Source organism: Frieseomelitta varia, unplaced genomic scaffold (assembly GCF_011392965.1).
Source record: "Frieseomelitta varia isolate USP_RPSP 00005682 unplaced genomic scaffold, Fvar_1.2 scaffold_685, whole genome shotgun sequence".
Taxonomy (NCBI): Eukaryota; Metazoa; Arthropoda; class Insecta; order Hymenoptera; family Apidae; genus Frieseomelitta; species Frieseomelitta varia.
The window spans coordinates 15,078-27,804 of record NW_025110462.1 but is presented as its reverse complement, the minus strand read 5'-3'; the positions used below and the strand labels follow the sequence as shown (position 1 = coordinate 27,804).

The 12,727-nt window shown below is 43.1% G+C and overlaps 1 protein-coding gene across 1 annotated transcript; it reads right to left on the bottom strand.

The window, feature by feature from the left end:
• Positions 1-729: 729 nt before the first annotated feature.
• Positions 730-1,548, bottom strand: LOC122535233. Its single transcript, XM_043666590.1, has one exon. The coding sequence runs from the start codon at positions 1,546-1,548 to the stop codon at positions 730-732; it is 819 nt and encodes a 272-aa protein (XP_043522525.1).
• Positions 1,549-12,727: the final 11,179 nt, after the last annotated feature.

Below are 12,727 nucleotides of genomic sequence, written 5' to 3'. Positions count from 1 at the left end.
CGTCCGAAATATTCGGACCTGCTCGTTGATCCTATTGGCAGCTATCCTTTCCAATATCTTTCCAGCTTCGTTCAGAAGACAGATGGGCCGGTATGCTGATGCGGTGTCCATTTGTCTTTTCCCGGGCTTGGGGATCAATGCCAGTCTTGCCATTTTCCACTCCTCCGGGAAATCTCCCCGTGCAGAGGCAATTGTTGAGGATTTTCCTCATCGGTTCGAACAGGATGCGCAGGGCGAGTGCCAATGCTCGTCCAGGTATTTCGTCCGGGCCCGGTGCAGCCTTTCGTTTCTCCATTCTTCGGATTGCCTCGGCTAGTTCCTCTTCCGTGATTGGAGGGGGAGTGTTGGCGTCTGGCACTGTTCCTGCCCGTCCCTGCTCCTCGGGAGAGTCGGGGAACAGGGTGGTAAGTACCTGGTTGAGTGTAGCTTTGACCAGTGTTTCCGTAATGGGCTGAGATTTGTGCCTCAGTTTACCCAATACTATACGGTATGGCCTGCCCCTGGATCCTGGTCTACAGTTCCCAACAATTCCTTCCATGCCCGGTTTTTTGCCTCTTTTATCGCCTGCTGTAGCGTTAAGATGGACGCTCTATACCGGCAGTGCAGAAGCTCCTCTTCTTCTGCGTTTCTTCTCTTTTTTCTGCGTGCACGCTGGTATTTTCTCCGGGAGCGGAGGCAGGCTCTCCTCATCTCGCCCAGGGCAGATGACCACCAGTATACTGCTCTCTTTTAATGTGTCCTTATTCGCGGCATTGCCATGTTGCAGATGCCCGTCATGGACTTGCACAGCCACTTCGTGTTTTCTTCCGATGTGGAAGTGGGGCCGATGGGCGGGTCTAGCCACACAGCAATGTGCGCAGCCGCGATGAGCAAATCCATATCCATTTTCCTGAGCGCCCATCTTGCTGCCGGCGGTTTGGCGGGTTGCTCGTTCCTCTCTCGTCCGTTACTTTGGGAGTTGCGGCCATTGTTGCTTAACCTCCCTAGGAGTGCGACGCGCATGGTTATGTACATGTGGTCGTTTAGGATTTCAACATCATCGTTTACGTCCCAGTCAGTAATTAATCTGGCTGCAGAAGGGGAGGCCCACGTTAGATCGATGATGGACTCCCCCTGCCATCGTACACAGGTGCTTTTCTTGCCTTTGTTCAGCAGCGTAAGATTGAGACTCGTTGCCCAGTCTTCGGTGACTTTTCCTCTCGCGTCCGTCCGCGAGGAGCCCCATGTCGTCGATTTCGCGTTGAAATCGCCAAGGACGAGGATAGCCCGCGGATGGAGGGGTGCGAGGCTGTTGTGTAGTTCGTCCAGTAGCCGTTCGAATTGTTCCAGCGGCCATATGGGCGGGGCATATATACCCGTTACACTGATTCCCCCCGAGAATGTAGTCACGTAACCTGCTCCGCGACTTGTTATCCGAAGAGGAGGTGAGATTTCGCGGTTTCTGCGCACTATTGCTACCGAATTTAGATTATCGGCGGTCCATTCTGAACTGTCCGGGACTCTGTATGGTTCCGCGATCACAGCTAGAGCAACTTCCCACTCGGCCATTGTTTGCGCGAGCAAGTCCTGCGCTCTGGCCGAATGGTTAGCGTTGGTTTGCAGAACGCGGCCCGCGAGGGCTATCATTCATGCGTGTCCATGGCCTCTTCAGGGCCGCGTTCCATCTTTTTTTCGGACGTCGAGAGCTCGACCGGATTTTCATGCGGTTTCTTAACAGCAGTCATTGTCTTACTTGCGTCTTCCTGTGTCTGCGCGGAGGAGGAGCAGATCGCAGCTTCCTTGTCCTTTCCCTTGTTATTGGTTTCCCTCCTTTTTTTGGATTTCTCGGTGCGCGGATTGCAGTCTCTACTGCCTAGTCTATGCGACGCGGGTCTACCAAAGTCCGAGCACAGAGGGCATTTTTTCTCCGCCTTGCAGTCTCTCGCGGTGTGCTCCTTGGAGCCACACGCGAAGCAGCGTCCACTGCGGTCGACCGTTGAGGTGCAGTTTTGTTTTACGTGTCCCTGGCTCAAGGCAACAATAACACTGCAGCGGTCGCGGGTCGAGCAGTTCGACGCGGGCTGATGACCATTGCACCATCAGCCGTCTCGCCGCCGCGATTTTTCTTGCCGCGGTTGCTGGGCAACGTACCCAGATCGAACCCATCGCCCTCAGAGTTTTGTGTCTAATCTCCCCGGTATTTATTTCCGATAAATCGCAACTTCCAGCGGACGCGACCGCTTGCGCGACTTTGTTCGGCGTGATTGAATCGTCTAGTCCTGTTAACCTTAAGTCGGCTTTTTTATTCTGCCTTGCGATTCTAACACTCGTTTTTTCCGCGAACGTGTCTCGTAATCGTGTCGCGAGAGCGTCCGCTTTCGATGCGCTGTCTTTGCCCGGTATTTCTAGAATTATGCCGCCGTTTAACGCGCAGCGCCAACGAATATCGGTAATACTCGCCTAAGTTGATAGCTCTCGTCTCCTTCAACAGTTCACCATACTTTTCCTTCGATCCAGGGGCCGTTGTTAGAGTTACGGCTGCTCTCCTTGGCGCTCTGGGGGGAGGGCGTGGCTTCTGCTTTTTGCTCTGCTGTAGCGGTGGTGTGGTGGTATCCGCCATTTTCTTTTTTGCTGCTTTTCTCGCTTTCCTTCCAATCACCTTCGACCATTCGGTAGGTCGTTGGTGGTGGTTGGCATTGTAGTGGCCGGGGCCTGTGCCAGTACTTGTGCGCGAGCCACTGGTAGGCGAGCTTCTACTGTTGGACGCGTTTGCGCCTTCGTCGCACTTATCGACTCATTAATCATCTTGTTTGCGACCGATGTTTGATGTTCCGGCCTTCTTATCGCATCTAACAGCTCCTCTCTGAGCTTGGACAGCCTCTTCTCGATCATCTCAATGGAGAAGGAGCGGGCCGATATTTGAGCGGTTTCCTTTCTTCCTGTCCTGTTTCGCGGCGGACTTGCTTGCAGGCTTCCCGAGCGGCTGATCGTGTGACGGGTGGCTGTTTCTCCTGTTTAGGAAGGGCCGGACATATCTCCGTCTCCTGTTTCACGTTGCCTTGGCTGCAGTTTTGGCAGCTTGTTGCGGCACGCTGCTTTCCAACTTAGCCAGCCTCTCCTCCAGTTCGAGGAGGCGGGCCCTGGGCCTTATGTTCTCTTGCTCGAGGGCAGTTTCGCTACTAGAGATGCTGACTCGCTTAGCCAGCTCTGTGGTTGCAGCTTTTTGCGCTCCAGCACCTTCCCTGATCATCCTCTTATGAGTGCCCTTGAGGTTGCTGGAGGACGCAGCAACCTTCTCGTTGGTCTGAGATTTTCCGATGATGAGGGTAACTAAGTTTGCGGTCGGCAGCATGCGCATCTCCTTGGCTAACTCTTCCTGGGTAGGGAGGGGTTAGCACGATTTGGAGGGTGGCGGAGCGTCGACTGCGTCAATGAGATAATCCTCTTCTTCGCTTCCCGATTGGGGAGGTGCAGCCGGTTTCTTTTTTATTTCCACCGATACATTCTCTTCGGACGAGCTTATCCGGCTCCTCTTACTGCCTATTCTCTTGGGTACCTTTGAAAGGAGAGATGAGTCGGAGGAGTCCGAGTCGCTCTCACTGATCTGCATCTTCAGGTTGCTGCAGCTTCCCGATATGAGATCGCACTGCTGGTGGACCCGATCACAACTGTTTTTCGTCACCATGCTTTCAATTGTTCTCCCATACATCTCTCTCATTCGTTCTTTCTTCTGCCATGAAATATACCAAACACTCAGATCACACCGCACCACAATTATATGTACATTCTTGTTACACTCATTCTTCCATACAAACATTATGTATATTCATTCCATAATATATAACTATCTATGGTAACCACTACAACAGCATCACCAAACTAAAGCACCGCCTCCTACATGCTTAACTGTGGGGCACATGTTTACAGATTTTAAATGTTCGTTTTTCTTCCGCCATACCATTATTTTCCCATCAGACCCATGAATATTAAATTTGGATCTATCACTAAATAATACAGACTCCCAAAAAGTATTTGGCTTATTAACATGAGCTTTCGCGAATTCCAAGCGTAAATATTTATTTTTTTACTAATGTAGGGTTAGGTTTTGTTCGAGAAACCCTAACATGATATTCTTTTCTTAATACATTTCTGATAGTTTCAGGTACAACACTTATACTATAGTCGTCCTCAATCTCATTTTCCAACGTTGGTGCACTAATTTTTGGATTTTTGCAAATTATTTAACAATTGTCAGACCGGTCTACTGAAGTGTGGTGGTGCACCATCGTGTATAAAGTAAATGCAACGATGTCTTCCACGCGGTATGATACACTGTAATTCATTTATTAAACGCGAACGCAGAAAATTAAGATAGTATGCACTATCACTATAGTTAAGCGGTTTGTAAAAAAATGGAACCAATAATTTGATTTCTCATAATTTAAGTCCAGACATTAACTGAAAAGCGTCCTTGGTTAAAATTCTGTATTGCAGCGTTAAGATTTCGGTAACTCTATAATCGAGTGTTTTGCCGGTTGTGCAAAGCATGGCTTGAAAAACTACTCTCATCCGTAAAAAGCACATTTTCTAGAAAAAATCTATTTTGCTGTAATTTTCGAAGCATCCAGCGTGAATAATTTCTCCTTGCAGCACGATCGTTAGTTCGGACTGCCCGGACTCTGAATCCATTACGGCCGAAGATCTTCTTCTCGAATGATACAACGCACTGCTTTATGTGAAATACCGACATAGCGAGCAATTGTACGTAAACCCATTAATGGATGGGAATGTGCAAGTGCAATCACGTTCTTTTCGCTATTCACCAATGCACTCTAGGTCGACCAGCCTCCCTAATTACTGAGAGAATGCAATACATATTCTACGTCTCCAAACGGCTGATCTTTAATTTTTCAAAATTCCGTCGATCAGGAACTTGAGTTTGTCCGCGATATCCGCTGCGTCTAAGCCAGCCTTTATATATTTGCCGTGCCAAAGCATAATTACACAAGGCCTCGTTAATTGCATGAAGCATTTGCCGAATATTTCTATGTCGCACCATTATGAATAAACACTGAATACTACAGGAATCACAGACACCAATCCAAAGCTAGATAGAGCCTGAAATATATTTGTCAATATTGAACACCGAGGCACAAACTAATCGGAAAGGAGAGATAGATAAGCTGTGTTTATATGACTTTCGGTCTATCAGCAATTTGTTTACATTATTGATTTGCGAGTTTTTGCGTCAATACCGTAATCAAGTTCACAATATGAAGCTATTATGGATAAGATTTATTCCATAGATGCTAATAATCCAATATTAATTTCTGATGAAACGGATGCAATAGGACACATAGTTTCTTTGACAAGTTTGGTCCTTGTGACGAGTAGAACACGATATGATTAAAGAAAATTTTGACCTTGAAACAGTCGATCAAGGACATTTTTTTTAAACAGATCTTTATCGATTTGAGGATATAGAGTTCACCTATACTAGCCATGACAAAACATGTTTTTGACACCCTGTACATAACCATTCAACAGATGTACAATTTTGTTTGTCAATTAATACAAAAATGTTATAAGTTGCTGTAGAATGTAGAATTTTTTTGTTCAAATTATTTATTGTCACAATTGTTCAGTTGTTCAGTTAGTATATAATGGTTAATTCATTAATATCATTATAATTTTATAAATATCTGTTGTATAATGATTGAAATTATATCAGTTGTAAAACTGAAGAGGTCTAAAAAAACTACCAATTGTTTTTATATAAAAACTAATTGTTTTGAAATGATAAACTTATGAGGGATTTCTGGGTATCGTCAGGCCCATAAAATAATTGCGAAAATTATTTTATGGGATTGATCTTGTTCAACCATGCAGTTTTGCCAGAAAGAAGCTACCTTTCTCATCGTGATTAGGAGGGAAACAAAAGGAGTCAGCCGATTTGTTATTAGCTTTACCGCGGAGGGGGAAGCCCATAACAAGTCCACGATGGATTTTCCCTGCCAGCGGACACAGGTGCTAGTGTTGTCTGTATTAAGCAAGCGGTGGTCAAGACTTGCTATTCAGTCTTTTTCAGTTACTACTTCTCCTCTCGCGTCCTTACGGGGGAGGGGGGGGGGGGCAATAGAGTTGACTTGGCGTTGAAGTCGCCAAGTACAAGCGTTTCTCGCGGGAAGAGAAGAGCGAAGTTGTCTCTTAGGTCTTCTAGTAGGCGCCAGAACTTTTCTAGCGACCAGCTTGGCGGGACGTAGACGCCCGTTATTGATCTTTCTCCACGATACTATCGTGAAGCTTTGGCCTCGTTTCAAAGTTCAGAGCGAGGAGGAGGAGTCGTGACCTCGGCTTACTATGGTCACCGTGTTTAGGCCGTCAGCGATCCAATAAGGACGATCCGGGACTTTGTACGATTCTGCAATGACTGCCAGCTCGACGTTCCACTTGGCCATCGTTTGCGCAAGTAGGTCCTGCGGTCTAGCCGAGTGGTTGACGTTTGTCTGAAGAATGCGACTCCTGCGTGTCTATGATTTCTTCAGGGCAGCATTCTTCATTTGTGCAGGTTATCGAGTGCTCTAACAGCCCGCGTATCTTCAATTGTAGTCCTTTCTTTTATGACTGGTGAAAGTGAAAGGAAAGGGGTTAAGTTAAGTTGGTAGATAACTTTTGTAAAGTCTTCATTGCTTCTTTGTTCATGTGACCTAGCTTGGCGTGCTACATCTCTGCGTTCTCTTTTTTTCCCCTTGTTTTTAGTGAGATGTGCATTTTGTTTTTCTGCATGCAGCATTATCTCATACAGTCCATTTTGGTTCTTGTCTCCAAACAATACAATCTCATTATTCTGTTTTACTATTACTTTCTCATCAGGGAATGTTACTTCTCCACCGTTTTTAATAATTTGACTCACTGACAACAAGTTAGTCGAGAGTTTTGGAACTAGCATCACTTCCTTTAATTGGCATTCTTTAAAGTTCATATTTCCCACTCTTTAGACTCCATCTGTTGATCTTCCCTTGCCACATTAATTTCAATTTTGCTCGTTTTTATGTTTTTATCTGTTTTTACCTTGTGCATTGTTGCATCTGAATCAATGATCCAGTTTTCTGTCGGACTCGTAGTATCGCACAGGAAAGCTACCTTTTTACTTTGAATGTTTTTACTATCCTTCTTGCGAAAGAAACAATCTGTCTCATTATAGTTGCCTTTTTTCCAAATATTACAATACATGCCAGTATTACTTCTCTCCATATTACTTACCTGAAAATTCTACCCATTGTTTTTTTACTGAATGCTGTCTAACTTCTGTATACGTGTTAGTCCTACAGTTACGTGCCAACTGACCTGGTTAACACCTTTTTCTGGTTGCACCAAATGCAATAGGATTTCCCTTTTCTGCATTTTGCTTGTTTCCCTCTGCTAAGAGTCTTGCCATCAGATTAACTAATGTTTTGTCTTGAGGATTTGTAGACTCTCATGCCGTTGTAAAATGCTCGAAACCATCAGGTAGGGTAGACAAAATTTTTGGTATTAGCATATCATCACTGAGATTAACTTGCAGGGTTCTCAGTCTGAACGCAAGATTCTCTAATTTGCTTAGATGCTTTTGGAGATGTTTGGTTAATAGTGCAAGGTGAAAGATTGGTACTCATATTATTGGTTAACACGTTTATTTGGCTCTGATACACAAAATAGGCGCTGAGTTCGTATCGCGGAGTTTTTTGTTCGTCACCTAGGACTGCCCGAAAATTTCTGTTTTTTTCGCAATCTCTTCGCTCCTCGGTCCCCATCGCAGACATCCCTAATTGATTGAACCGTTTTTGAGTTTTAACCGATCAGGTTGTCACGAAATTGCGCCGCCTACTTTTTGCGTACGTGACGCATTTCTCTGAGAGTGGGGCTACAATTTTGTCGGGGCCAATTTCCCGGAATTGTGGCGGTGTAGCAGAGTTTCCTCTGGGCCTTACTCAATTGCTTATCAGATGTTGATTTAGGTGGCCCTTAGAAATCCAAGAGTTTACGACGCTTCGCAGAAATGCTATCGAGGCCGTATTTCTAAAACTATAAGTGCGGATATCTCGTCTTACGCACTGTAAACTAAACTTGGCCTTCTCAATTTCATAATGTAGGCTCCCCGTGAGTCGTAAATTCTCCTAACTTTTCTGTCTGAGAAAACTTCTTTTCTCCGACATCTGCTAGCCGCTGCATGCTCATCCATATCAGATTCTTTGCTGTACTTAATAATAATAATAATAATAATAATTTTATTAATTTCAGTCCTCCGGCCACGAAATAGACTTGATTTAGATCATACCTGTCACTCTCATCCACCCATCCTTCATTTACAGCTATTTCCCTACTATCACATACTTTCCCTATACTTTCCTCCCCTTCTTAATTCTTTCTTTCTGCTTTTCTACTTCCCTTAACTATTTAACAACCTTTTCATCCGTTCTTCCTTCTACAATCTGTTCCTCGCTGCACGCAGTTCTCTCTAATCTATCACATTCCTCTACTAAATGCTTTAGCGTTCTATCTCCCCGGTCACACAGCTTACACTTCCTAAACTCTTCATTCATCCAATACCTATTCCATTCTTCCATATTACCGCGTCTGCTCTTGCAATTAATTTTTGGCTTTCTTTCTTACCTCTCTTCACTAAATATTCAGGTCTATTGTAGTCTCTGATAAGCTTGTATCCGGGATTATATACCAAGCTCCTTATCTTAGTTTCTTGCTCCTGCAGTTGTTTCTCTATCTCTTTCCACTAATACCTTGCAAACATCCTCATCTTCCCTCATTCCCTTGAGTTGTACCATCCCTTCTTGACTCCTGAACAAAAATATATAGCACACGTGTGCTATCATTTTTCAAGGATAAAAAATAATTCCCTAAATTTTACAAATGATACGTAAACATTGTCTCACGGTAATATATTATATAGTAACAAACTGAACCTACGCTGTCCGTACTTGTATTTATTAACAAAAATTTTGTAGCAGAGATCGGCGAAATAGTACATGATAGTACAATAGATGATGAATTTATTTAACAAAAATTAATATGTAATGAAACATATATGTAATGAAAATTACATAAATTGAAACAAATACTTTATTTCTCAGTAGTGTGTAGGACCTCTCTTATTTTCAATGACTTCGATCATTCTTTTTGCAAAAAATTGAACAATTTACGAATATAATTTTGTGACAATTTACTCCATTCATTATGGACACTGTTTTAACTAATTAATATTTTGAAATTGTCTGTTTTCCTTGTACACCGCTCGAGCAAGCTGTCCCCAACAGTTCTCGATTATATTTAAATCTGGTGAACACGCTGGCCAGTCAAGAAGCGAAATATTTTCTGATGAAAAATAATTTTTTATTACTTTATTACTAGCTGTATGGGCTGCGACATTATCTTGCTGAAATATGAAATTGCTACCAGCAATGCGTACCGCATACTTGCTAATTTGTTCTCGTATTAAATTACGATAAGTGATGGCATTCATTCGGCTGTTAATAAAGATGATTTCGGATTTTCCATTGTAGTCAATGCCTGCTCAAATCATTATACTTTCTCCGCCCATTTGTCCTCACACTTTTGACAATTCTTCTTTTTGCACTTAATAATAATAATAGTCAAAACTATCTGGACCATCTAGGTTGAATCTCTTTTCGTCTATGAACATAATTCGCCCCCATTTCTTTTCTCAATGTACGTGCCATTTTGCAAAGCTGACACGAGCCTCCTTCTGTCTGCTGTTGTCAAAGCAGGTTTCCGTTTTAATTTTCGTCGTGTAATATTGTCACACGACGAAAATTTCTTGGATTAGTTTCAACTCCAGCTTTTTGAGAAATTTCACGTGATGTGAGAAATGAGTTAGATGCAGCATGCAAAACAGCACGTTTTTTCTCTATCAGAAATTGCGGGCGATCGTCTACTGCTACCATAATTATTGCCTTTAGTAATTATGTCTTTTAATTTATTGTCTGTTAGTAAATTGTAAATTTACGACTCCTCTATACAGTTTTCTCTATGCAATTTTTGAAATTGAGAACTTTTCTTTTCTTAATTTCAAGATCATTTCTTCTTTGCTTAATCTCTTGCCACGTCCCATTTTTCTCAATGCTGATTGGAAATTCTATCAAAACTGAATACCCACACAAAACTATGTCTGTATGACTCGAAACGTAAAAACACTTTGAGAAATTCAAATGAAAAATCAAGTGTGCTATCAATTCGCCCCGTTTTTTAATTATTGAAACAATAGTTTATTATGAAAGTTATACAATTAATCTACTATGTATTTTCCACTTTGATCTATGACCTTCTGCCTTGTGGCAGCTTAAATATTTCTGTTTTATAAAATTCACTACCTCTCTCTGCAAAAAATTTATCCAAGAATATATTGCACTCGTTTAATTTTGAAAATTTTTTGTCCATTAAAGCAGAGATCTGAATAAATGAAAATCAGAAGGTGCTAGGTCCGGTGCTAGCTCTGGTGCTAGCACTAGAACATCCCATCCTAACTCTCTAACTCTAACAACTTTTTCCTTGTCGTAATCGAGGCATGTGGTTTTGCGTTATCATGCAAGAATGCGACACCTTTTCTATTTTTCTTTTTCTATTATATAGTCTAATTCTTCTATTATATAGTCTAGTTTCTTTTTCTATTATATGGTCTAATTCTTAACAGCTAGTTTACTTAATGGTCACTAACATATGATTTATAACGTCTTGCTATCTTCATTTATTTTCCTTTCAGTTGTTTCAGAAGAGTCCTAAGTTTTTGTTTGATCTTCTTACAATTCTCTCAAATTTTCCCCAGTCAGGGCGAAATTTTGGCTAGCTACGATCTTATGCAGGCCACAGGTGCGAGTGCTTCGAGGTATGGCACTAGCGTCGCCGCGTGCCTCCGTAACTATCCACTTCCGCGCATACGCGAATGCTCACAACAGTCAAGATGGCGGTTCACCAATGCACGGTTCAAAAATTAATATTTTATAACTATTTGTCCGATTTACACTAGAGTCACATAGAAACACTCGGAAAATTTTCCTTTTTTCACAGAGTAATGTCGCAGATTGTCTTTCTACTATACGAATCTCCGTCTGTTCAGACATTTATCATGACTTTGTCGTTCCAAGTCATTGTCTCACTTTTTATAATTTGTTACTGTTTTCACAGTTAGGTAAACCTGACTGTTATCAGTTATCACTACAGTTTATCAATTATCCTATCAGAAATATGTCGTGAATTTTTCGGCTATCATGCGAAACGATCAGTCGCGTGAGGCTACGTCGGCCGACTTTCGCTTTCGTAACTGTCCGTCCGTACGATCGCCCGGAGATCGAAATTTTATAAAATTTGTATCTCCGTTGATATGTAACCGATTTTTATCAAATGACCACTAAACAGCGTCTTATTTTCCGGCTACCACCCAAAAGGGGAGGATTTTGGGAAATTTCATAACTTTTCGGTATCGACTTTTCGTGTGGCTCCAAAGTGCCACGTCACAAGGTCACCGGTATATCGAAACACTTTTAACGGTTAAAATGTTATTTTCAACCGCGACTAATTATCGATTACGGTAAGATACCGCTATCACTAACCACTGTACACTAGTTTTAACGTCTTGCTCGCGTTTTACCGCTTTTCAGGACGATAAAATGCAGAGCGTCACGGACCATGTCTGCACAGCACGGCGCCATGTTGCCGACCACCCATCCAAACCAATTTTTTTTTTTTTTTTAACGCGGAGGAAATCTTCGAAAGACACCTAGCCGATCTGGGTAAGATGGCCGAGTAGTGTCGGATTCTTACCGACTAAAACCTCCACGATGGCCTGCTTCCTGTTCTTGTCATGGAGTTCCGGGACCGTTGATGATTGAAATTCAGAACTCCGTCCCTTTCTCGAAAGGTGAGGTGTTCGTTCTATTGGCTATTGTCTATTGTGGCCATAGCCGGTGCCACTTCTCTTTATGATTTCGCAAGGTCCCGAGGGCTAGCTGGTAGATTCTTCGGGGTGCCACTCTTCTTTCTTCTGGTTGGTCCTGTCGCGAACTGTGATTTTCCTTGTGGTTGCGGCGTGCCCTGATTCTTGATTGGAGTCAGTTCCGTTTTAAAGGATTGTTTCTTTCACGGTCCCTCTTCCTGTCTTCTTTGCTCCTGATAACTTCTTCGCAAAAATTAGCCTACGGGTACGCGTCCATCTCCTTCCTCCCGCGATGATGAGGGTGTCATCGGCGTAGCAAATGTCCCGGTAGGTACAGCCGCTTCGAGCACTTGGTTGTACCCGATGTTCCACAGGATCGGACCGATTCCTGTTGGATACCACATGTTACCATTCTACTGACCTCGGTTCCGCCCTCGATAGTGTAAATTATCTCTCTTTGTGACAGGTAACTGGAAATGACGTTTCTAAGGTACCTAGGTACTCCGTGTGTCACGAGTGCTTTACAGATTTTGCTTCAAGATAGGGAGTTGAAGGCATTTACGATGTCTACTAAGACGGCAAGTGCCACCTCGCCTTGGGCAATTGTTTCTTGTGCGGTGGAGACCATTCTGACGCTTGCGTCAATCGTAGAACGACCAATCCGGAATCCATATTGGTTTTCCGCGATGTCAGGGTACACATTCGACAGGTGGGCTTTTATTCTATTAGATTCGCTCCAGTATTTTCCCCATTTCATCAAGAAGGCAAATTGATCTGAAAGAAGATGGAGAGTCCGTCTGTTTC